Source organism: Pteropus vampyrus, unplaced genomic scaffold (assembly GCF_000151845.1).
Source record: "Pteropus vampyrus isolate Shadow unplaced genomic scaffold, Pvam_2.0 Scaffold436, whole genome shotgun sequence".
NCBI classification, from domain to species: domain Eukaryota; kingdom Metazoa; phylum Chordata; class Mammalia; order Chiroptera; family Pteropodidae; genus Pteropus; species Pteropus vampyrus.
In genome coordinates this window covers 824,616-850,940 of record NW_011889217.1, presented here as the reverse complement: position 1 = coordinate 850,940, position 26,325 = coordinate 824,616, and the positions used below count along the sequence as shown (strand labels likewise).

At 34.3% G+C, this 26,325-nt stretch overlaps 1 protein-coding gene and 1 non-coding gene across 12 annotated transcripts in view; both read left to right on the top strand.

Moving 5' to 3' along the window:
• The window catches only part of UBAP2 (ubiquitin associated protein 2), a 95,530-nt gene that overhangs the window by 48,429 nt on the left and 20,776 nt on the right, over positions 1 to 26,325 (top strand). For all 11 annotated transcript variants that reach the window (XR_002777470.1, XR_002777469.1, XR_002777468.1 and 8 more), the window contains 8 exons: positions 5,419 to 5,473; positions 6,953 to 7,056; positions 11,505 to 11,570; positions 14,854 to 14,906; positions 17,864 to 17,931; positions 19,834 to 20,023; positions 23,024 to 23,237; positions 25,928 to 26,202. Coding sequence is in view for 7 of the 11 variants with exons in the window: in XM_023524046.1 (XP_023379814.1) it covers positions 5,419 to 5,473; positions 6,953 to 7,056; positions 11,505 to 11,570; positions 14,854 to 14,906; positions 17,864 to 17,931; positions 19,834 to 20,023; positions 23,024 to 23,237; positions 25,928 to 26,202 (1,025 nt within the window). In the remaining 4 variants the exon portion in view is untranslated. The remainder of the gene's footprint in view (positions 1 to 5,418; positions 5,474 to 6,952; positions 7,057 to 11,504; positions 11,571 to 14,853; positions 14,907 to 17,863; positions 17,932 to 19,833; positions 20,024 to 23,023; positions 23,238 to 25,927; positions 26,203 to 26,325) is intronic.
• Positions 20,144 to 20,226, top strand: LOC111732292. The gene has a single exon (XR_002777478.1). It is a non-coding gene; the product is annotated as a small nucleolar RNA SNORD121A (small nucleolar RNA).

Here is a 26,325-nt window from a genome sequence, read left to right as displayed (position 1 = left end):
TCCAGATGGGTACTGCGACATAGATAATTCCACATTGTGATTTTCTTTGTGGCAAGAATAGTCTGCTCAGGGGAAGTGTTGGACCTTGCTTTCTCTCTCCAATATTGAGGGCTATAGCTAGGTCTGTTAGCACTTTTTTTTAGTGAAATGAGTTTTTGTGGTGTTTACGTGTCTTTAGAATTACCTGTTTCTGAAATGTTTTTCTTTCTGTGAGAAATTTAACAAAATTTAACAAAAATAATAGCCAACATTTTACAAAAGAAATTTAACAAAAATAATAGCCGACATTTACGCTAAGTGCTTTTTTTGTAGCAGGATTTTGCTAGTGATTTCCATGCATTTTCTTTTAATTCCTCAGTAAACCCTCTGAGGATTATTGTTGTTCTCATTTTACAGATGAGAGAACTAGATCATTTGGTTAGAGTTTGAAGTAGTTCTGTCTTATTCTGGAACCTGGGTTGTTCAGGGAGACCGAGGGAGGGAGGAGAGAGTCTGAGTTGGTAATAATAGGTGGTTATCTGCCTGGTTGCCTCCTTCCTTTCTCAAGAATGACAAATTCTTTATGTTAGAGGTGGAGGTAAATAAATAGCTTTCCATTATGGAAAAGTGGAAGGACTTAACCAAGTGGGTAGCCTTGAAACCATGTCCACTGGGAACTATTTTTATGGATTGAAAGGAGCCAAACCAAGTAAAATCTAGAAATGATACTGGCTTGCATTAAAATCCCTAATTCAAACATGTTTACTTTTAGAAAGGGTGTAAAGTATTGGGTAAGAGACTTGGATTAACTCTTTATAAACCCACATAGACTTAAAAAAAAAAAATCAGTCTACCCTCCCCCACATATAAATAAACTTTAGTGAGGTATAGTTTTTATATCATAACACCTGTATTTAAATATATTTAATCAGGGCTATTGAAGGTAGTGGTCTGTGTTTGGAGATTTCTTTGAATCAGTATCCAAAGTCTAGCACAGGGCAAGAGGGGAAAAACATTTGTATAGTACCCAATATGCATAAAAACATAATTATTTTGCTCAGTGAATATTAGTTAAGTCCAGTTTGATAGTAAGTGAATAATGGTGCAGGATTAATAGTTTACATCACATTCATAGTTAAAGAATACACATTCTTTGCTTTCTGCAACATGTTCCTTTCCAGAAGCTGGGTTGTAAGATATTTAATGTCTTAATTTACTCTTCTATAGTGTGTTTGAATTAGCCTTAAAACAGTTGATTGTTCTCTTTCCAGTTATTTTTGGTCTATGGGTTAGCAGGCAAATTTTAAAGTGTATTTAAAAAAGAAATACATGCTTTAAAAAGTGTTTGTTAAGGTCCCTGTTGCATTTATTCTTTTCTTTTGACTATACTTGTGGGCTCTTCTTACTGACTTCATATTTACTTTCCCTCAGAACACTAATCTACATTTGTGATTAAATTGCTAAAATTTCAAATTGTTAAAATTTCAGTAAGTCACCCCTTCCCTCCTTAATTTTTGCCTTATCTGCATGGTATTGGTTTTAAAAAAATATGAAACAGCGTGGATTTAATAAGCTAACCTGTAATTTTTTGGATAATATATATAAAGAATTTGATAATTTTTAATATGCAAAAGTCATATAATTTGGGAGTATGTTTTATAGCATGAAAAGTATGAACTCTAGCAAATGAAGTAAAGTTAAATTCCCTTTTATGCCTAGATTTTCTATATTTTTCTCTGAATGTTTGCTGTATATATTTGGAGGATCAAAAATCAATGCGATACTTGTAACAAATAATTTTTCTGTAAGACATTTAAAGTTTGTGGAAAAGTATTTATGAATTGTTTTTGTGAGAAAACTACATCCTTTAGAGGAGGAGAGTAGCAGTTGCGCTTAGTTGTTGTCAACGTCCTGGTGTTTGCTTTTTAGGAACTAAGCCTGGTAGTTGGTGTGAAAACCTTTGGAACATTATAAATGTTGACCATTTAGAGGTACTTGATTATCAAATCATATCATGTTTTGTATACAGTATGTGGAATTTAGCTCGCATTTATTAAGTATCCACCGTATGACTGGAAGTGTTTCTGGATGATACTGACTTAATTTTGAGGTTAAAGACCTGTTAGAAATCCATGAGATTTGGAGTGTTCTGGGTAAAGTTCTTTTCATATGCCATGAAATAATTAGTGAAAACTTAAGTATAGTTCTGTGTTTGAGGAGCTTAAACTGCTTACTATTGTGTATATTTAGGAACAAGTTTTATAGTGAAAATTCCAAATTTGCCACTGTCGCTATAGGTATAGAAAAGATGGTAAGGAAGATGGATAGCATCTGTACTCCTTGGTTTTAGGCTTTAGGCCTTGAACTGCCCACCTTGGAAGAGAAGGAAAACAGAAGGTAACAAAAAGAATAGAATGATTTTATTGGCCAATTAATTACTGGAGAAAAGGTATAGCATTTATCATTACATTGGTTTCTTCTTTATAATAATCTTTAATTTTGTTTTTCTCTTTTAAAAGCCCCTGGGCCTTTACTCTGAGCTGCTAGGTGAAAGTAGCTGTTTGTATCAGATAACAGTGTAAAGAAATGGTATATACACAGAAAACAATGTTATTGGTAGCATTACTAGCCAGGGGAATAGGAAAGAACAATTTGTTATCTTGCTAAAATTTACAGTAAATAATGTGTTTTATTTTCAGAAATCTACTTAAGAGGTTTGGCTTGTTTGTCATTAATAACTTGAGTGTAAGAATTAACTGTTTCCGTATCTAGAGAGAGAGATATGTAGTTGATATTGACTTTTTCCAGAGAATTTGGAGGATTTTTGAATTTAGGATATGTATCTTTTTTCTTTTTTTTTTAATTATTATTATTATTTTTTTCCTCCTTAATCTCCTTCCCCCCCGCCCCCCGCCACGGATGTTGCCGTCTCCCTTTTTAAGAATTGGATCTTCGAAGGCAGGGTGTCTCCCCCTACGTGCTCGCGGCATACACCCAGGGCCTGGCGCCCCCGGCGCATTTGGGGGGCCTGGCACACCCTGGGTATGGTCCGTGGCTCCACCTGGGGTGCGAACCCAGGACCTTCTGCATGCAAAGCAGACACGCTAACCACTACACTATGACGCCAACTCAATATGTATTTCTTTTATAAATTCCTTTCTTCTGTTTCATGTACATCTTGCTTTCTGGCTCAAGTATGTTGGTTATCATTTAATGATTTCTTAGCAGAATCCCTTTTTAAAAATGTTGGCACTATTAATATTTAACCAATGTTAGTACCATTTGCCACATGCGTGCCATTGAAATGAATTCTCTTTTGTTGTAATGGGTCCACTTATCAAGAGCAATTGTGTTTTGGGAAAGTTTGAGATTTTGCTTCTGGCATGTTGTATGTTTGGCTCAAATAAACTAAAAAAAAAAATAAATCTATTGTGTTTTTTCTTTTGCTCTCTTCTTTGGTAACAGTGTTCATTATAGCCAAAAAGAAAATATTCTTGAGATACAATTCATATACCATACAATATACCCCATTTATAATTCAGTAATTTTTATTCATAGAATTATGCAGTCATCACCATAATCAATTTCAGGATATTTTCATCACCTCAAAAAGAAACCCTGTAGCCTTTATCAATTCCCAATTCCCAATTCCTCTACCTTCCTCATCCCCCACCCTAGCAATAAACAACCAGTAATCTACTTTCTAGTCTGTATAGATTTGCTTGCCTGTTCTTGACATATCGTAAAAATAGAGTCTTATAGTGGTTTTCTTGTGATTAGCTACTTTCACCTAGCTTAATGTTTTAAAGGTTCATCAGTGTTGTAGCATGTATCAGTACTTCATTCCTTTTTATGGCCAAAGAGCATCCCATTGTATGGATAACATCACAAGTTGTTTTGTTTTGTTTTACAGTGAAGCGTTTTCATTCTCAACCTTCTTGTAGGCTGTGGTTAAAGCTTTGGATGAAGTCTTACCTTTGCTTTTTGACAGTGTTACAGTAGCAGCTATTGATATGCATTATTAAATTCTTCCACTTTCCAGGACATTTCCCTCTATTCCCCTATCTCTGGGAGTAGGGTAGATTTTTAAGGTCATATTTTTAATAGTTTAACTTGAACTGTTGGGTAAGTTAACTATACATGACTAATGTACGTGTTAGTTATATTAGTATGGCTAATATACCCCTCGGAAACTACCTTCCTCTGCGTTTGACTAGTCTCATGTACCTCATTTAAGTGGAATCATAAAATATTTGTCCTTTTTTGACTGGCCTATTTCACTTAGCACAAGTCTTCAAGGTTCATCCATGTTGTAGCATGTGTCAGAATTTCCTTCTCTTTTAAAGGCTGAATAATATTCCGTTGTATGTATGTATGTACCACATTTTGCTTACCCATTCATACATCGAGGGACACTTGGGTTGCTTATACCTTTTGGCTGTTGTGAGTAAGGATACTGTGAACATGAGTGTTCAGATATCTCATTCAGACCCTACTTTCAAATTTTCTTAGGTATATGTACAGAAGTGGAATTGCAGGATCATACGGTATTTTTAATTTTGCGGGAGGGAACTGCCATACTGTTTTCCATGGTAACTGTATCATTTTAGATTCCAACCAAACACTACACAAGGGTTTGTTTCTCCATGACCCTTCTAGTGTTATTTTTACTCTCTTTTTTTGATAGTAAGCTGTCATAATGGGAATCAAATTTCCCTAATGAAGAGTGATGTTGAGAATATATGATATGCAAATATTGTATGAGTTGCCTTTGTACTCTGTCGATAATGTCTTTTGATGTACAACTCTAATGTGTATATTTTTCTTGCCTTTGTCTTTGGTGTCATATCCAAGAAATCATTAACTTGGTGCTCTGAAGCTTTTGTTCTTTATTTTCTTCTAAGAGTTGTGTAGATTTAGCTCTTGCATCTAGAACTGTATTCCACAGTTTAGGATTTTGATTAAGAAAAATTGAAGAGTTGTTGAATAAAAATATTTCTTCTTGCTAGTTCTCTTGCTTGCTGCCATTTTGGTTATTGTCAAAGTCCTAGTATTTAAAATGCTATTTAATAGTATAGTACTTCCAACTTAGCAATTTCCCCTTTCTTTTTCTCATTTCATTTTATAGTAGAGGTGTATGATGTCATGATGTTTGCACTTGCTGGTATTAAAAAAACACAGAATATTAAAAATGACCTGCTTGTGTTAAGCTGGTACACACAAATATTATACAAACAAAATTAAATTCTCTCCTTTTAAATTAATAACCGTATAGGTGGCTGTGTCAGTAGCGACCAGCAGATTGAGCGCACTGGAGGGAAAGACGGTACTGTTAGGAACAATGACAGTATTGTTTGTGTAAGTGCATTATAGGATGAAGTTGGTAAAATTATAATTGTGTAGGATGTAAATACTATTTTATACTATAATTTTTTAAAGGATTCGGACGTGGCAGAGGGAGAGGGGCAGGAAGATTCTCAACCCAAGGCATGGGGTAAGTCTTAACCACCCTATTTTTGTAGTTAGTACCTTCTCTAGTTTTAAACTCTAAGGTTTTCCTTCCTCTATTCCATATCCATTTTATCGTGGTGAGTCAGATGTTTTCTATACTTAGAAAATAGTAAAAAAGCAAAATAGTACAAATAAAATTGTATCATAATAGGCCTTAGAGCAGAGTTTCTAGCCTTGGCTCTGTTGACATTTTGGATTGGGTGATAGTTTGTTGATGTGGTGGGGTGTCCTTTACATTGTGTTATGTTTAGCAACATCCCTGACCTCTCCCTACTAGATGCCAGTAGCAACCCTTTTCAAATTGTGACAATCAAAAATGTCTCCAGGCATTGCCACATGTCTTCTGAGAGGGAGGTACACATTTACCCCTAGCTGAAAACCACCGCATAAGTAATGTTAGTAAATCTAGCAGTTGTCTTTGAATGGTACATAAATGCAATGTTTATATAAAAGTGATAATTTTTTCCTGAATTATAATAGTAAAGGGTGATTATACTATGCAAGTGATATAATCAGTTGTTTATTCATTATTTCTTCTTGTTATTTCACTTTGTGCTGCTTCTAAAACATTAGCTCCCCCTGAACTTTTACAAAAAAAGCTTTTAAGCATCTTACAGAAGTCATATGTAGATGACAGTCAAGAAGGGAAAGAAATCGGTTCCAAGAAAAGCCCTTTGTCTCTCCATAACTTCAGGGCAGCACTGTTGTGGGTCACTGCTTTCAGGTGGTACCTCCTGCCATCTCTATTTTCTGCCCAAGCTCCCTGTGGACGAAGGATGGAAATACAGGGAACAAACATGTATGTCCAGCCCAGTAGCTTTAAACTATTTTGTGGATTTTGCTGTTTACCTTTAAAAACAGTCTTTTGTGATTAAAAACAAAATTTGTTGGTGATAGCACAATAAAAATTCTATTGTGAAAAATTTAAAGGTAGTATTTAATTTGGCCCTAGTTAGACCTCTGAATCGTGGGATTGCAATGGAAAAAAAAAAAAGATAATGAACAAAATTTAAAAAAAAAATTATAACCATTGTTTTTATACAGCAAGGATCATAAAAATCAGTTGTAAAAGATTCAAAGCCAAACTTGGATTCTAACTTGGTAAGAAAAGACTTATTGACTATGTAAGTCTGGGTTTAGTTTTCAGGAGGGCTTTTCAGAGAACCCTCATTTTTCCTAGAATGATCATGTCTCTACACCTGCTTTAGGATGCAGAGGATAGCAACTTAGGGAAATAGGGGTATCATATAAGAGTACATGGAAGGTCCCTAAGCAGCCTTTGTTTTTCAAAAGATCTGTATCCCAATGGCCAGAGAGCTATAATTAAATAGGAGAAGAAGGGTGAAGTTTCTCATGGTGTCTCTAAGAAGGAACAGAATTTGTTTGGGGGAAGATGATGTAAAGTTAATTTTATGACTTGATGATTGCTTCATTTGCCTTTATTCTTTATTTAAAACTCCAGGACGTTTAATCCTGCAGACTATTCAGATTCTCCATCTATAGATGGGTGTGGGACAAAACCACTAGTTTGGGAAACTGCTCAGAATGGTGCACATGAGGGAAGTGGTAAGTGTCTATTCTTGTTGGGGATGTGTTTTAATTGTTTGAATTGTTAATATACATACAAAGATGACATCAAAGTGTGCTGATGGAGAATAATGAAAAACAACCTGCTGTCCTACCTCTGAGACTATTGTTCGCTTGTTCTTAACATTTCCAAAGTCTCTCACTTATAAATCTCCCTAAGGTAAATTTGATTTTTTTCCTTCTGCACTCTGAGGAAGAGGCGGTAATTAATCCAAGTAAATCAGCACAAACCCCCCACTCAAATCTCAGTACGTCAGGGATGTTTTAAAAATTTATTAAAATTTTTTTTTCATATACAGTTGACATTCAATATTATATTAGTTTCAAGTACAGCATAGTGGTTAGACATTGCTGTATCTTATGAAGTGATCCCCCCAATAAATCAAGTACCACCCCCCACCCCGGCCCCCCCGCCCCCAGACAGTGTGTCAGGGATTTATAGAATTTCTTAGGAGAAGAACTTGTTACTGAAAGTAATTACCATTCCTAGTGATAGACACTAAATTTTAACCAGGTAAAATGGTAGATGATAGATGGGTTTGGGGCAACAATTGTTTTTTGCGTGTTTTTATGTATCCTGATGTTTTTGGATTATTACTTTTCTGAAATTCATGGGTGGATATTTAGTAATTGGCATGTTTATTTAATAGAGCTCATTGGAGGACATGTTCATGATAATATTTATTAAATACTGTGATTATATTTATAAAGACATAATTTGACACTTCCATATAAGATGAACCCTGGTCAAAAAATGACAATGCCATCATCACAGACACATAGTCAGTGAACTGGAAATCAAAGATACTGTAGAAGATCAGCAGAAGTTATAAGTGGTAATTTGAAAAGACTAGTAAAATTGGTAAATATATTATGGGCCTGATCAAGGGAAGGAGAAGCAGCATAAATAATTGTAGGAATGAGAAAGAGACTATTTATTAATTATTTTAATGATTAATTATAATTAAAAATATAGATATTAAAAGATCATGGGAAGATACTTTATGTCAGTACATTTTGTGCTGACATTTGAAATTATACATTAATCTTACTCTTCAACACAGATATAAAAGTCTTAAACCAAAACCCTGGAAACCAATTCCGTAAGATAGAAAAAGGATCATAAATCATGACCATGTTCAATTTATACCTGGTATTCAAATTTGTTTAACATTTAAAATCAATCAACTCCTAGATATATATCTAAGAGAATAGAAGACTTAGGTCAACATTTAAAATCAGTCAACTCCTAGATACATATCCAAGAGAATAGAAGGCTTAGGTCCACACAAATGTTCATGGAAACATAACTCAGAATAGCTAAAAAGTGGAAACAAACCAAATGTCCTTCAGTGGTTGAATGGATAAGTAGAATATGGTATATTATCTATACAATGGAATATTCATTTTTCCATAAAAAGGAATGAAGTACTGATACATGCTGCAGTGTGGACGAACCTTTAAAACATTATGCAAAATGAAAGGAGCCAGCCACAAAAGACCATATAGTTTATATTGTGTGATTTCATTTATGTGAAATGTCCAGATTAGGCAAATTTGTAGAGACAGAAAGTAGATTGGTGGTCGCCGAGGGCTGGAAATGTTCGAGAAAAATAGGTACTACTAATGGGTTCAAGATTACTTTTGGAGTGATGAAAATATTCTGGAATAGACAGTCATGATTGTTGCACAGTTTGTGAATATACTAAAAACTACTCAACTGTGTACTTTAAAAGGGTGGATTTTATGCTTTGTGATTTATAGCTCAATAAAAAAGAGTTTTATTCACCCCTTTAACAGAATAAAAGAAAATTCATATTATTTCAATAAGGAAAGCATTTGACAAAACCCAGCACCCATCCCTGATTTTTAAAAAGTTGGGCAAATCTAGAATCCAAAGAAATTTCCTTAATCAAATAAAAGACATCTGTAAAACTTACTGTAAACATTACAGTTAATGATAATGTGTTGTTTTTTTCTCTGGAACATGATAAAGGGGCTTATTCTCACTGTTTCTATTCACCACTGTACCAGATGTTTTAACCATTGCAATAAGGAATAAAGAAAAGTCAGAGAATTGGAAAAGGAGGAAAAAAACCTATTGTTTATGATAATGACATAAAAGAATTTCTAGATAAATTAATAAAGGAGTTTTAAAAGGTGCTAGATAGAGGTTGAATAAACAGATGTATATTTCTACAAGCCATCAGCAAAGAAAATGGAAAAAAAAAAATGGTAGCCTCAAAAAAAAAACAAATAACCTATGAAGAAGTGTAATCATATGCAAGATGACTACCTATGGAAACATAAAATATACAAACTCATGTTAAAATATAAAATTGAGAGAGTCAAGAAGAAATAAGGGAAAGGTATATAATTTTTAATATATTTCAAATCTCACTATTGTGAAGCTTAATTTTTACTGACTCCCTCTTTGGATTTATTGATCCATGGTAGTCCACCACATGAAAATTATTCCCACTGTTTTCCAAGTGAGGTTTATTGAGATGTATTTTATATATAACATTTACCATTTTGAATAGGTGTAAGTAAATTCTAATAAATTCACATAGTTGTGTAAACACTAAAAGCAAGACACTATGTTTCTATACTACAATGAACAATTGCAAATTGGAATTAAAAAAACCCCGGTACCATTTACAGTTGTATAAAAATGCTAAATACTTGGGTACAAATCTGTCAAAGTATGTGCAGGATTCGTATGTTGGAAAATTTGAAACATGATGAGTAAAATCAAAGCAGACCCCAAAAAAGAAGATACTCAATGTTTTTGAATTGGAAGACTCAATATTATTGAAATGTCATTTCTCTCCAAGTTGATGCATAGGTTCAGTACAAGTTCAATCAAGATTCCAGAGGATTTTTTGTTTAAATTGACAACTTGGTTCTAAAATTTTCATAGAAACGTATAGAAACTAGCATAGCCCAAACAATTTTGAAAAAGAACAACAAAGTTCAAAGACTCACATGCATTCCTCGATTTCAAGAACTTGCTCTGAAGCCGTGGTAATCAAGACTGTGGAACAAAAACATAGAGTGAAATCAATTATATAATTGTAGGTCTAGAAATAAACCCACAGATGCATGGCTAATTGATTTTGGACAAAGGTTCCAAGACAGTTCAGTGCCATACATTATACAAAAAATACAATCTTTTCTTTGTACACAAAAAAAAAATCACAGGTGGATGGATAATGGCTCTAAATGTATGAAACTCAAAGGCACAACTTCTAGACAAAACAGAGAAGCAAATCTAAGTCACCTTGGATTAGGTAAAGATGTAATTATCAGGGGATGTTGGATGAAAGGTAACTTCTTGTAAATCTATAATTATTTCAGAATAAAAAATGAACTGAAGATTTGAACATATGTTTCACAAAGGAAGCTATATGGATGGCGAATAAGCACACAAAAACACCCTCATCTTCATTGGTCATTGGAGAAATACAAATTAGAACCACAGTAGGTTACCACCATGCATCCATTAAAATAGCTTTAAAAGAAAACTGCGAGTACCAAGTGTTTGAAGATGTCAGAATAACTCAAAATCATAAATTCCCAGTGTGAAAGCATACATATAGCATGCACTCTTGACAATCCCAACTTTAGGTTTTTATTGAAGAGGAGTGAAAAACATTCACACAAAAACCTGCACATGATGTTTATAGTGGTTTTATTCATAATCACTGATTTTCAAATCAGTTGTCAAAGCATAATTTTGAATTAGTTAATGGTTATTTTTCTTTTTTCGTGTTCCCCCTCTTCCCTCTCCTGTCCTGTTTCCTGTCTCCGCCCTGCCTTCCCCTCATTCTCATTTAGAGTTTCAGATTCCTTGCTGAAAAAACATTTAGATAAGCAAATTATGTGTTTTGCAGAATACAATTAAAGGATATCTGTTCAGCTGATGGGATGCTGGCTATTTTTCTAGAGGACTCGCAGAATGGTATTATTGTCTTGTTGAGTTCTGAGTCCGGCCTTAAGTCTTACAGGCTCAGAAACCTGACTCTTGACAGTATAATAGTCATATCCATTCCTTAGAGGCAGACTGGCACTAACCAAAGTAGAAAGACTGAAGGATAGTCAGAATGCTTATTTATAAATTTGCTAAAAAAATTATCGATTAAATAGTTTGGAATTCTGTCTTTGACAACAGGGAAGGGAGCTTGGTGAACCTAGGAATGAGAACAAGGGTAGTTGATGCAAATTGAACGTTCAAGGGCCATCTGGCTAATTTATACTTGAGTCACAATATGGATTGCAGTAAATTTCCCTCACCTTGGATGTACAGCATATACTGAGCTTTGATGCTTTCTTTTCTCTGTTAAATTTGCTGACCGGTTTCTCTTCTAATAAATACCTTATTTGTTTTGACATGTTAAAACCTTCCATTTTACATTGATTCACAGAACTGGCATCAAATACCCAAAATGTAGCTCAGGATCTGCCAAACAAAAATTCTTATGGACATAAAGGTATGAATATTTTATTTTAAAAATTTCCTTACTTAAGAATTTTATAAAATGCTTTACTACAATATATTTCATTTTTATCAGGGCTAGGTAATTCATCACATAAATGTTTGTAATCTGCATTTTTACAGCTATTTGACAAAATAATTATGAGCTTTTGATTATAGAAAGTGTTTTTCAGGTTGGCTTTCAAGGCATCACAGATTTTTGCCACCATTTTCCTTTATCCTACATGGCTGCCTTACATATGCTTTTGATAAGAAGACTAACATCAAGTTAAATTGAACATAAAGCATACATCTCAAAGTTATTGTTTTAAACAAAATAAATGAATATCATTGAAGTTTTCATATATGTTTGAGGTGTAGGTGTATAGGCCTGTAATGGGGACCAAGCTTTTACTATAAAATTTTAATATTCCAGAATAGGATTAGGACCTGACCTTGTATTCTTCTATATCTAAGGTCTGATATTTTTTATAGTCTATATATCTAGGGTAGGTTACTGTGACATCTTGGTCCTGGCTTCTGACATGTGGCTGTCCCTTCTGTTGCCTGCCATACCACTTTACTGTGTTGTACTTCTGCTTACAACTAAGTACATACGTTGTCTTCTGCCTGCTTTTAAATGTATTCAGAGTCTCACCCTATTCTGCATGTCTAAATTTGTATTATAATTATTTTTATAATATTTTTCTCTAAGTGGTAGGCTAGTCTCTTTACATATCATGTATTAGAAAGTATGTTTTACCTTAATACTATTGAATTGTACACTGAAAAATTAAAATAGTAAATTTTATGTTATGGTATTTTACCAGAACTTAAAATTTTTGGGGGGAAAAAAAGTATGATTTAAACTTTAGGATGCTTTTAATATTTTATATATAGATTTTTGTAATGTCTCATTATTGTTTCTCTTCCCTGGAATATCCCTTATATATCTGTCTCTTCTGCTATTTTTCAGCCTTTAAGTTTTTTTCTGTGCTTCATCTAATCCCATAAGCTTTTTCTTAAACATTCTAGCTTTCATTAACTTCATCCTCCAAATTTCCAGTGCATTAATCAGCTTCATGTAACTTATCATTCAGTAATATACTGCCTTAATCACTCACAAAATTTTTAATTGTCTTTCTAATGAGATATGACTTTGGTACCTAGCATCATGCTTAATGTGTAGGTTTTTAACCTAGTATTGACTGGTTGATTGATGAAGGAGTCCTAAGGAAAATTCTACCATAAATGGTTTCCTATTATGATTTTTGAGGCTTCGAAATTGTTCTCTATGTTTTGATTAGAAACTCCTTATGTCAAACCTTCATTTTGTAGAATTTGTCAATCTTTAGAGTACTGTGTTCTATGATATATTTGACATGAGCATAAGGTAGATTGGATGGAGGTGGTACCAAGAACACTATGTACTAGCCATAGTTTGAAATTAGTTCAGTTGTGGACATTTAAAACTATACATGTACTTAGAGGTAAGTCTGGAAGGAAATACATTAAAATACTGGAGATTATGTATTAGTACTTAAAAGAAAGTCACATTGTAGAAAGACGATAAGAGTGAAAGGTAGGTGGCTGGCTTGCCTTAGATTCATTTAGATTCATGTACGGTGTGCTAAGGCCTGTGCAGAGGTCTAGAGAACAAGGTTCCAGTACTGATTTCGAAGAGACACTAAGTGTGCCTTGTGTTTTTTCATTTTTTCTACTTTTAAGAAAATCTGATACTTCAAAGACATATTTTATGACATTTCTGGAGAAATTATGGAAACCATTTAAAAGTATGAGTGAGCCAATACAGAGAATTGGAGTGCTAGTTCAAATATTAAAATCTTTCTCTATCAAGCCTTACTATTACAATTGACCCTTGAACAACACAAAGGTTAGAGGTGCACGGACTACCAGCATGGTCGAAAATCTCTGTATAACTTAAGAAGGTCCTCAACATATGCAGATTCCCAAAAGAAGACTAGAAAAGCAGCTGACTGCTGAATAGTATGAGTCTGAACTTCATGAGTTCACTTAACATGCTTTGTTCAAGGGTTAATGGATACCTGTAATTGAAAGCCACAGAAGAGCAGGGAATGCACCTACCCATGTTCTTCCTTCCTGTAACACATATGCCCTGTGATCCACAATAATAGATGAGATCTCTAAGTGATGTGCGTAGGTTTCTCACATAGGGAATGTTTTCAGGTTTGAAACATCTTCCTTTTGTAGCCACATAATAGCATATCTTAGGTGGTATATTACAGGAAGCCATGCTCCATAAATTTATAGATTCTACATTCGCTCGCCATAATCAGTCCTAAATTTGGGACATCCTGTTGCAAGCATTCTATAAGACTCTTTCCTAGGTAATACCATCAGTTTATTTATGAGGTGGTTATTAGGTTATTGACATGATTCCAAGGGAATTAGATCTGGTCACCTGCCTTTTTTTCTTAGGAATATGTCCCTCCTTTTCTTCCCCTTCTTTCCCCACACAACCTCATTGTAGTCAGATGCTCAGCTCATTTCTTCCCATTGAAGGAACTGAAAACATTCACAATTCCACTTCCTGGGGGTGGTTATAGTTAATATTTTGGTGTATTAAAAATCATTTTCTCTGGGTGTGTGTTTGCATGTATGCTTTAAAATAGTGGGCGTATACTTATATAGGATCTCTAAGTGCTAAAATCAGCATTTTTGAACAACAGTGCTTAACTGTTTTATAGATGATGGTTCTCTGAGAACTGTTTGAGCACATCCTCTGTACCTGCTCATCAGGATTTATAGCACTAGACTTGTTATGAGCTTGACTTATGTGTGCAGGTTTGCTGGAGACCTATTAGGGAACCATGCAGTGGAGCTAATATTTTATTAAAAAGGATGCTTCCCTAATTTAATAATTCAGTAATCCACCTAAAAGATCCAAGGCAGACCTACTTTTACTGAATTCTGTTTTGTTTTAAATTTTATATATAAGGAATGATCTCATTGTTTAATGTATATATTGGTATTATTCCTATACTTTTATTTATGGCAGAATTGCCCGGATATGATCTACACTGAAGCAGAATCAATTTGAGACATTGCTTTGAGTTTATGTGCATAGTACCTAGCTAAATTGCATTTGAAAACATGACAGATTTTATTGAGACTAGATTAAGAGCTTCGTGTTTCTTGGATTGTAAACTAAATTGCTAATGAGATACATGATATGTTTTGTGCAGTACCCAATAGAGAATTATTTGGAATAAGATGATATTTGACTTTGTTGTGTAAGCTGTGATTGTTGTCAACAGGGGCCTGGAAGAATTCTGTGGAAGAGTGGACAACAGAAGACTGGACTGAAGATGTAAGTGTTTAGTATCAGATGAGACCTATCTTTCTTTTGGCTTCTGGTAGTAGGGGCATGTGTATTTTAAGAAAAGCCTGAGATACTTTATGGATATTCATGGTACCTTTTTATACATCTGTGATTACCCTGTTGTTGTTGTTTTTCCCCTCTAATCAAATGCTTTCCAGAAGTTGGCGTTTTGAGATTTTTAAGGAACTTAGTTTAAAGTGTCCATTTAAAAATTGCCAGGTGTTAAATAGGATTGAAATTATTTTTTAGCTTATCTTTTTGTTGTTATTGTTGTTTGTTTGTTTATTTTTGGCCTGATAACCAAGTGATGCTATTGCCCTGGTCTATGAACTATTAATTATTCTTTATAACACTTTTATTAAAGGAGAGAGTAGAGTCTATGTGTTTTGGGTCACAGTTGAAATTAACCTAAATAAATCATTCTGGTTCTAGGCCTGACTTCTTCCCTTTTCAACTAGGCTGGCTCTTTTTTTGGTATTCATTTATTACACTGATATTTTTGAGTCTACTATACTAGCTTCTGGGTAGTGTTGATTTATTAGTTATAGGTTCACCATAAGATATTCTTGAATAAAAATATTTATCTTGAGAAAGTAAAAGTAACTGAACTAGCACTATATTATACATATTTTATACCATTTTGTTATTTGACTCTCAAGGACCAGTACCAGATGTATGTACATGATAGAGAGTTACAGCAGACACTGGGAGGGAGAGAATAAAGAGATTAGAGGTATTGACCTTCAAACACATATATTGACCCAGACTGAGATTTTTTTGGATATTTTTTTTTTTCTCATCTCATTTTATAGTCAAAAGTATATAAAAAAACAAGCTGCATTTATGCTTCCTTTCTTTTTTAAGAGTATTACATCTGACTTGTTAGGGAGTGAGCTGAGTAGGAAGGAGAATAGATATCCTCATTTGATTGGGATTTAGAAAATTTAGGGTATATTTTCATTTCTGTCACATACTAACTGTAAGTCCTTGGGGTATGATGTCACCAGGCTCTGAAAAGCTTTATATCTCTTTGCTGTTGTCTGGGTCATAGACAGGGTAGAAAATCAGCAGGGAGTCAGAAGGGAAAAGGAGTGTATTAAAATTCTAACCTGGTTGACTGTTGACATTGGAAGAGCCATCTTTCCTCTCTGAGCCTCCTATTTTCGTCTATGTAATGAATATAGCTGTCTTGCCTGACTCATGGGGTTTTTCTCTGGGTCAGATGCGGTCTTATGATATAAGTCAGCTAACAAGCAGTTCAAATGTATGTACATACAGAGATTAATATTCTGCTGCATAGACCATATCGTATCACAATGTAATTTATAATTACTGAAAAGAATTAGCACAGAGAATTTGGTCGTCTTTTCTCAGGAGTTATCAAAAAAAAATTTTGCAGGTTTTCTGAGTCGATACAAGGTAATGGTAATTGAAAGGTGTGTAATCTAAAATGCAAATTCTAAATTCCTTCTAGAGCTTAGAACAATAACTATTCACTTTTCCCTTCCCCTCCCCTTTTTTAAAGAAAGAAGGAAGCAGTCTAATTTTCTTTATTGTGTCAGTGATTAATGTGGTTCTTATTTACCTTGAACTTAATAATGTTTTGAAGGCTTTAGATCTACTCTATCACTGCTTTTTGTTGAAAAAAGGAATTATATCTTTATTGCTTCTCTCTTTGTCCTAACTCTATTTAATCTGTAGCATTCTTTAAGGCAAAAATGGATTCCTTGGGACTCTTAAGATACTACTTGGGAACAGTTCAGCATTAAACCATTGTTGAAATAAAAATCAATTCAGCACTTTTTGTTTTTACGGAAAATGAACACCTACTGTCTGCTCTGCCTCTGCTGAATATTAATGTCTGAGAAAATCTGAATTTATAGGGTGTGTCAGAGTTCTGAGACATTTAGAATTGATAAGAGCTAAAACAGTCTTTGAATAGCATTTTCACTACTTTCTTACATTATCTTATTAGATTAACATTTATCAGCCTTTAAAAATCCCATGCCCTACTTTGATAATGTAAAGAGCCTACCTTTCTTTCAATGATGTCAGTTGAGGTTTCAAAAAATTTTATCCTGTGTGCCTTAAAAGTGCTTTTAAAACAATATGTGTGAATCTCAGAATATTATGTTGAGTGAAAGAAGCCAAAAAAGGTTGCATATTTTAAAATTCCACTTAAAATTTTAGAAAATACAACCTAATTTGTAGTGACAGAAGGTACATTTGTTGTTACCTGGAGATGAAGGTGAGTGGTGGGAGGGATTGATTACCCAGGGACAGGAGCAAACTTTCGGGGTAATAGGTATGTTCACTGTCTTGATTTGGTGATGGCTACATGGGAGTATGCATCTGAGAAAACTCATTTAATTATTCAGGTTGAATATTTCCAGTTTATTGAATGTATTATACCTCAATAGATTTATTTGTATGAAAACAAAGAAACCTATAACTTAATAGGAAATGGAGATTACTCATAAATGAAATACTAAAACCATCTGTGGGGAAAGAAAACATCAATTTTTTGGCTTTTCAAACTTCCCTGTTTCTTTTCGGCATTTATGGAGACACTAGTGGTGGTTTTTTAAAATATTTTTTTGGCCTCACCCTTGGTGATGGTTTTGTTGATATTCTCATTTTGTATAATGTCAGTTAGAGTAGTGAGACTGGGACTTGAACCCTAGTCTCACTGCTTCACTGTGTTGTTTCCCTGATGTAAAATCCTTATTGTAGGCTTATCAATCTAAAATTACTTTCATCTTATAAAAATTACTCGTCATAATCACCAGTGTATTTTCTTTCCTTTAGACCACCTTTTGGGTGAACTAAAGAATTCATCAGTACTAATGAGAGTACCGGTGACTAAAAATTGTCAGGAATTTGCTGTTTTTAATTTTATGTTATATAAAATAAGATTAAAATATTTTTTCATCCCTTTCATATAGCTTTCTGAAACAAAGGTCTTCACTGCCTCTTCTGTTCCACCAGAGAATCCTGTCACACCTGGGCAAAGGTAAACACTTTTTGCCACTTTTTGTTTGTTATTCAAAGCACAATTGAAATTTATTGCCTCAAAAAAATTGTTTGGTACTTTGGTCTCTTTTTATTTTTTTCTTTCTTATTGCATATCTCTGTTCTCTTCTCTTTCTAAGACTTTATTTTATCCCTAACCTGACAGAGCCTCCATCATTTCCTAATTGGTTGTATCCACTGATGAATTAAAATAGGAATTATGTTTGTGACTTGTTATTTGTGGCAGAGATTAAATCTGTTAAATCTGTTTAATGGTTCTTTTTTACTTTTGTAAAGATGTTTTTGACAGATTAACTTAATAAAAAATATTCTTTAGTTTTTTCATATAATACCATTTATTTAGATCTTCTCAGGCTAATATAAATTTCTATCAGTTTTAATCTAGTAATATAGTTCACAAAAAAGGAAGGAGCTTTTTGGGTAATAGAAGTGTTGTTAGAATGTATACAGAACTGCATTATTGAAAAGCATTTATTTATATCCCAATTTTCACAATAACTGAAAACCTTTGTGGTTTCAAAATGCAGTGATCTAGAAGGATAAAAGCCTTGATATATATCACACACGAGAATTGAAAGCAATTTCGAACCTAACATGCTTAATTTCATGCTAAATGAGATGGTTATAAGACTTTGTTACAAGGAAATAAAAATGATCAAAGGTCATGTTTTGCAATATATATTGTTTTGTGAATTGCCCAGAATTTCTTGTTAAATGGATATAACTTCTTTATTGTAGCTATTACTCAGTGAATTTGATAGAATCATTTTAATTTTTTAAAAAGTATGAAGACTCTTAGTGATTATTTTTCAGAAGACAGTTCTATAGTATTTTTCATGCATATCTCCTATCAATCTTTTGGAATAGAATTTGCTGTTTTTTGTAGTAATGCAACTTTTTTGGGATGGGTCATATGTAATATAATTACCCTGGATCTGTATCCCTGAAGTTAGGATATCATAAACTAGAATATTACCTTGGGATCTAAAATACTAGTCTTGGACTTCAGTCTAGTTATGGGAAAGTAAAAGTGGTGGTGCATAGGGAGAGGAATTCAGGCCCAGAAACTTTGCTCTGTATTAGGAATGAGTCTTGAATTATTTCCCTTCTCAGAATCTGCCTCACTGGTGTGGTGAAACTTGCAGTTAAGAGAACTGATTGGTAACTGGCCCTGTAGGTCCTGTGGAGAAGAGTTAGTAGCTAACTCACATGTCAGGTAGTATATACATTTGGAAGATCATTTCTTCCTCATGCTTTCAGGTTTTTAGGTCATGGCTCACAGATTAGAATATCTGTCTTTCTGGGAGCATTACAAGTGTTCTAGTTAACAGTATGTTAATATATTGTGCATTTTTTCTTAAACTTTAAGAATGAAAATTACATGAGATTTATATAAGCTTAAATATATTATTGGATGGAATGCAGAGCTTACAGGAACACTTATAGTAAATGTGAAACTGCTTGAATTGTCTACTATGCCTGTGGTCCTCATTCCCCCAAAATATGAGTTTGCTCTCCTTAAGGGAAGTTTGAGACACTGGTTCCAATAAGAGGGGCAAAATATTCTAAAGGAAATGAGCTAAATGTCAGAAAATTGTTTCCTCTATTGTAAATTTTTAGATCAGTTGTCATCATGTCATTTCTCTAGAACTATCTCAATGCATCTTTTTATTTTTCTCCTCTGCAAGGCCCTGCTTCAGTCTCTGGCTTACTATATATATTTTTTTCTTGCTTTTGGCTCCCCTAAACTCCAGTTTCCAAAAGCTTTCTTCACTTAATTAATTTTTAGCATGAATTTACTTTATATTGATTCACTTCTCAAATTCATTTGTTGATAAGATTCGTTTATGACTCGTTCCTCATTTGCTTTTTGTCTGCTTAGCATTGATCTGGTAGCCTTGCTTCAGAAGCCTATTCCTCCCAATCAAGCCTCAGAAGTCAACTCCTTTGAAACTTCCCAACAGCAAGGCTTTGGCCAAGCCCTTGTCTTCACAAATTCTCAGCACAGCAATCAAATGGCACCAGGGACTGGCAGCTCCACTGCTGTCAACTCCTATTCTCCTCAGAGTCTGGTAACTCACTTTTATTTCAGTATGGGATTTTAAGGAATGTGCCTATGAGCAAATATATTCTAGAATGACACATGCCTTATAATTACTTTCTAAATATAAAAATTTCTATAGTAGATCTCAATCCAGAAAACAATGATGTGTTCATTTCCAAGCACATATCTGATGATTCCATGTGGAATTCAACTACTCTGAGTTTTCTGGACAAAGATAAAAATATTTCTGATTAGTTGAAATCTTTTCAGTTATAATCACTCATTCATCCTTCTTATTAATAATTTTTTCTTGTATTTTATTTCAAAATGTATCTCTATATTTAAGATGTTAAAATTTTCAGTTATTTTCCAGTTTACTTAAATGCAAATGTTTGTCAGTATTGGGTTGCTTAAATTATGCAAAAACAGTTATTTCCAAGTCTGCCTAGGTGCTTATATTTTTTGTATTTTTATTTTTTTATTCCATAAACTTAGTGTACTTTTTCTTAAAATGCCACACTATATAGTAGAGACCCTTATAATTTGGATGCGTTTTCATTGGAACAGTGTCATCTGCTGCTGCATAAATGACTGACTTCCCATGAGAATTAAGCTCCCATCAGAAAGAACTTTAGGAGTTGTTAGTGAAGGACATGAAGGTAGGCTGATGAGAGTAGAAGCTTTAGAGCATGAATGTAGTTGCAGAATGGAGAAGTGAAGTCCCTGTCCAACTACGAGCAGTTGTGAGTTGGTAGAAAGGAGGCTGGAAGGACTGTAAGCATAGTTTTCAGTTGTGATAATTATTTCAGTTCATTTTTACTGTGTTTTACCTGAAATTTACTGTAAGAAACAGTTTCTTATGAATGTGATATAATCTTTTCCCCCTACCTGACTCAAAATCATTTGCTTTACCTTAATAAAATGGAGAATTGAATATGCAAGCTTTCCATTGCTGTCTTCTACTCTGCACAGTCATGTCATGTCGAGTGTAACTGGCTTGGGAACTTGACATTTTTAGTGTCATTGACGGTTGTGCATGAGAGTGTTAGTGCTTGGTGTAGACAGCCCAAAGTGTGGTGCCCTCGCTGTTTGAGAGGGCCCAATAATGCCACTCAGTTTTGATTGAGCCATCATGCCCTTTTCTCCTCTGTCTTTCCATTTGCTGCTGGTATAGTGATATCATGTCTTCGCTGACTTGTTGGAATCTTAGCCAGGCCACTGAGAGCATAGGTAGGACATGAGTTTGTTTTTTTACAGTGACTTTCAGGTATTCTTTTTGTCATGAACAATACTTTGAGTAAGAATTGCTTGTTTAGTGAATTAGAGCAGTGGTTCTCAACCCTACTGTATTTTTATAATCAGTTGTAAATGTCAGTAAATAACAGCAGTGATGAGGAGAAGGAGAAGGAGAACGATGATGATGATGATGATGATATAATGCCAGAGTCTACACAAGACTAAATAGGTCAGAGTTTTTGGGATTGGGAGTTGGGCACATGTGTTGGTGTATATGTGAGTATATGCACACGTGTACCAATACACACATTTTTAGAGTTGATTGAAACATGTAGGTATGATTAAGAAAATCTATGCTCAGTCTTGCCTGGAGCAAGACGCTAGTCATTGACTCAGTGATTTGTAAAGCACACAAAAAGTTCATTTGATAAGCTGATGCAGGATAGATAGGGAGGAAGAAGATGAAGAGTAGAAGCATCATCCAAAAATCCTTCATTGAACAAGTGGGCTTGAGCTGGGTTTTGGTGGATTTGTAGCTCAAAAGAGAGTTGTAGTGGGCAGCATGAGCCAAGAATCTGGAGTAGTGATAAATAATGTTAGTGCAGCTGTTCTAATAGGAGCAGATTCTGTGATTTATGTGCAATAACTGCCCACAACTTAAAGATTTGCTAATAGTAGAGAATTTGGATTTCCTTAAAACAACTAGGATACTTTGTGTCTTTGGATATTGATAACAAATAATTACTTCAACTTCCTAGATCTGGCCTCTTGAAGGAATGGAGATCATTTCTGTTTTTGACCTTTTAGGTGGTTTTGAAAGTTATTTTTGACAAAGAACTTGTTTTTTCAGAAACTGAATAATCTTGATAATATAAAAATGCAGTTGATCTGCCACTACGTTCACTAATCATAGGTTTTCATTCTCCTGAGATCTTGATATCTGACCTGACAGGATAGATGGGGGAGGTACAGCATTGTCTTTTGTATACTTATGGAACATATTTGGTGGTTTTAGTCATCTAAACAACTTGAAATAAACACAACAGTGTCCAGGGTACCTGTTCAATACACACATACCTCCTGTGTAATTTAGCTTCTGATTTGTAACACTAACTTTTTTAATAAGTGCTGCGACCTGCATTTAATCTTGTAACCTGATTGATCTTTTTTTTGTGGTTGATCTTTTCTGTGACCAAACCTATTCTAATCATTAAAGATGATTACTATTCCACATATTAAGAAAAAACTATTTTTGTTTCATAAGCTTGTTTTTGTTATTTAATTAATGTTATTCCTTCTTAGCTTAAAAAAGGTGGTATTTTGTTTGTAAATTTGTGACGTCACTTTTTAAAAGGTCAGTGTCTTTTTTAAAATAATTAAATTTTTTCAATTACAGTAGGCATACAGTATATTAGTTTCAGGTGTACAGCACGGCGATTAGACATTTATATATCTTCAAAGCAATCACCCTGATAGATCTAGTTACCTGTCTGACACCATAGATAGCTATTACAATACTATCGACTATAAAAATCAATTTCTTAAAATCCATGGATAATATTCCCCTTCCCTGTAACCTCTTATAGCAAAATCAGGAAGGATTGCTGGATTTATTTAGTGAGATCTTGTTTCATAGTAATGTTTTCATGTAGTAGTTACATATGCGAGTCTTACTAATTCAGATGTTCTTGGTTATAGTTTATAAAATCCTCGTGAAAATACTTGGTGTGTTTTAAAGCCTGAGGTAGAAATTCTGTATTGCTGAGGATTTCTGCTTTCTTTCTCTTTAAAGTCATCCGTCCTTGGTTCAGGATTTGGAGAGCTTGCACCTTCAAAAATGGCAACCATCACCAGCTCCCAGATTTTGGACCAGTTGAAAGCTCCGAGCTTGGGCCAGTATACCACCACCTCAAGTTCACAGCAGAATAGTACAAGTCCCCCCACAACTACTACTTCTTGGGACCTCAAGCCCTCAGCTACCCAGTCCTCAGTCCTTAACCATTTTGGTAAGTATACATTTTCTGTGGTGGTTTGCCTCTAGTGAGCACATGCTGAACATTAGCAGAGATTGTTGATTTGTGAACACTAATGTGGAATTTGTCCAGAGATGTTTCTTTTCAGTAGAACATTGCCGTTTCTGATTTAAGTAAGCTTTGTATTATATAAATGCCTGCATTTATTTGTTGTTGTTAGTAATAGTACATTCCATGAAGAGATGTGCAAAAGCATGGTAAAGGCATGCAAATATAAGTAAACAACACTGAGTAAATGCCTAGACAGAATTTTCTGAGCTGTATTATAATAAGGTGGTGGCAGAAGGTGGAATATGGACAACATTTGAAATCACACCCTCCAGGATTGCTTTATCTAACATTTGCATATATCCACCATGATTTGGTTTAGCCTTAACCATCTATGGTTTATAATTTAAAGGCAATACATGTAAGTTGGATGTTTTTAAAACTATACTCTCACAGACTTTGTGACATTAAACCACCATCTCCCACCATCACACATGTCACACCGTATTAAGGAATTTCTCTGCTGAATGAAATAGCTTACTGTTATGGAAGTACCTGATACTGTTCCCAGGTTTGAAGTGATATCTACCAAGGAAATTGACTAGAGATTCAATGCCCCAAATTTTTATTGGGGGGCTGGTTACATAGGTACCCTTTGCCTAGTACATACCAAAATTCCATATTCCAAGAAGGAAAGCAAGTATTCAGCATAAATCACATTGTACAAACACTCAAAGCACAGAATCCTTTTATAACAGCTAAAGTGGTGGCACCCGTTTCCTAGAAAATACCAAAATCCTGTATTCTCACACACAAGCCAAGAGCCAGTCTTGCAAACCATCATTTCTAATGGCAGCTATAGGCTTCCTGTGTTAACTTTTTTTCTGCACACTTACTGAGTGATAATGAGTTTATAGATTTGAGTATGCTATTCTCATGTTCTTTATAAAGATTTGTCTTTTTTTTAGGTGCCTCTAATATTAAATCCAAAAATAGATTCATCTAAGATGGAAATAGTAATACTAAGTCATGGGTTGCTAAACTGGATTTGCTATCTGTTTTTGTAAATATAGTTTTATTGGAACACATCCACAGTCATTTACATATTATCTGTAACTACTTTTAGTCGACAAAGGTAAATTTGAATAGTTGCTAACAGATGACAAAGCTTGAAATATTTACTATCTGGCCCTTTGCAGAAAAAGATTGATAGAGATAGCATTGAAAATCAGTGGTGAAAAGGTGTTTATTGCTGTTGGATATCTGGCTAGAAAATGAAATTGTATCCCTATTGCCACTTTACACTAAAGTGCCAAAAGGGTCAAATATTTAAACATAAATAGTGAATCTAGAACATTGATAGAGAAAAACATAGGAAGATTTTGATATAGTCTGTGTGAGGTAGACCTTACTAGATTTGACAGGAAACACCATAACCAACTCAAAAGAAACAAACTATGAAAAAACATTTTAAAGTTATGTCATAGACAAAGGGTTAACTTCCTTAGATAAAAGGAGTAAGTAATAATAAGGAGATCAGCAATGAAGTAAAAATGATCACAGAGGTATGGACATGTCGAGTTCATAGGCAAAGAATATTTAAGTATATGAATGATGCTTAGTTGAACTTAAATCATTTTATTTTGCATCTTTTATACCATTTTCCACCAATCAAATTAAGAAGGATAAAAATTTGGTATTGCACTATGTTAAAAAGTATATGTTCTATCTGTGGATAGGAATTTTGAAGTGTTTTTCAAATTTTAAAATATAATTATTCTTTGAAATGGCATCGGATTCTGCGGGTATACTTGTACTTGAGCAAAATGCCTTACATAAAAATATAGTCATTGCAGCATTATTTTTCATAGCAAGAGATTGAGTGGAAAACCAAAAATCCCATTAATATAGTACTAGTTTTAAAAAAAACAATACCTATGTACACTGGATTACTATATGACCATAAAAATTAAGTAGCTCTCCATATATTAATGTGGAACAGTCTCTAAAACCTAAATGGCTTGTGAGGAAGCAAACCATATGTATATGTAGTGTGTGTGTATGTGTCTCTTCCTGTGTGTGTATAATATCTGAAGATTTTCAAGAAACTGGGTACAAGGTCTGCCTCTGTGAAGTGAATCTGAGGATGGAGGTGGAAGGGGTGATAGGTAGGCATCATATACATTTTTGTACCTTTTGGATTTTGTAATATTGCATATATTACTTAGTGAAAAAAATTAATAAAATAATTTTCAGAAGTTCAATAGAAAATCCATAAAGCAACAAAAATATTCTGTTAAAGGCCAGATGTGTATAGCAATTCCATACTATCCTTACCTATTCACCACCCTATATGCTTTTAGCACAAACTGAATCTCCTCTCTGCTTAAGAAATTAGCTACAAACCCATTCAGGCATCCTTTTTTATTTATCATATATGAGAGAGAGAGAGAGAGAGAGAGAGAGATTGAGACAGAGAGAGACAGAGACAGAGACACACAGAGACACACAGAGACACACACACACACGATTTAGTTAGAAGATGCTTGGGAGAAATTGATGGAGACTGTAACTCTTTACTATCAGTGATGGTGGAATAGAGAGTTCTAAGCTTGTGTGCCTAAATAATTGATTGTTGCTTACTTTCTTTTACCCCCTCTTTACATATTTCATAGACTTTAAATCTCAGCCTGAACCATCCCCAGTTCTCAGCCAGTTGAGCCAACGACAGCAGCACCAAACTCAGGCAGTCACTCTTCCTCCTCCTGGGCTGGAGTCCTTTCCTTCCCAGGTAAAACTCCGAGAGTCAGCACCTAGAGACAGTACCTCCACTGTGAACAAACTCTTGCAGCTTCCCAGCCTGACGGTTGAAAATATCACTGTGTCTGCCCACCAACAACAGCCTAAACACATGAAACTCCCCAAGCGGCGGATACCTCCAGCTTCTAAGGTGAGTATTTCATCTTGAAGTCACAGTCCCAAAGGTGGATGTATCTTACTTAGCATGTAGCTCAAGTGTTGGGTTTGCAAGTGCAAGTCTAAGAAACTGTGATGTGGTATTTTTCAAGCTTAC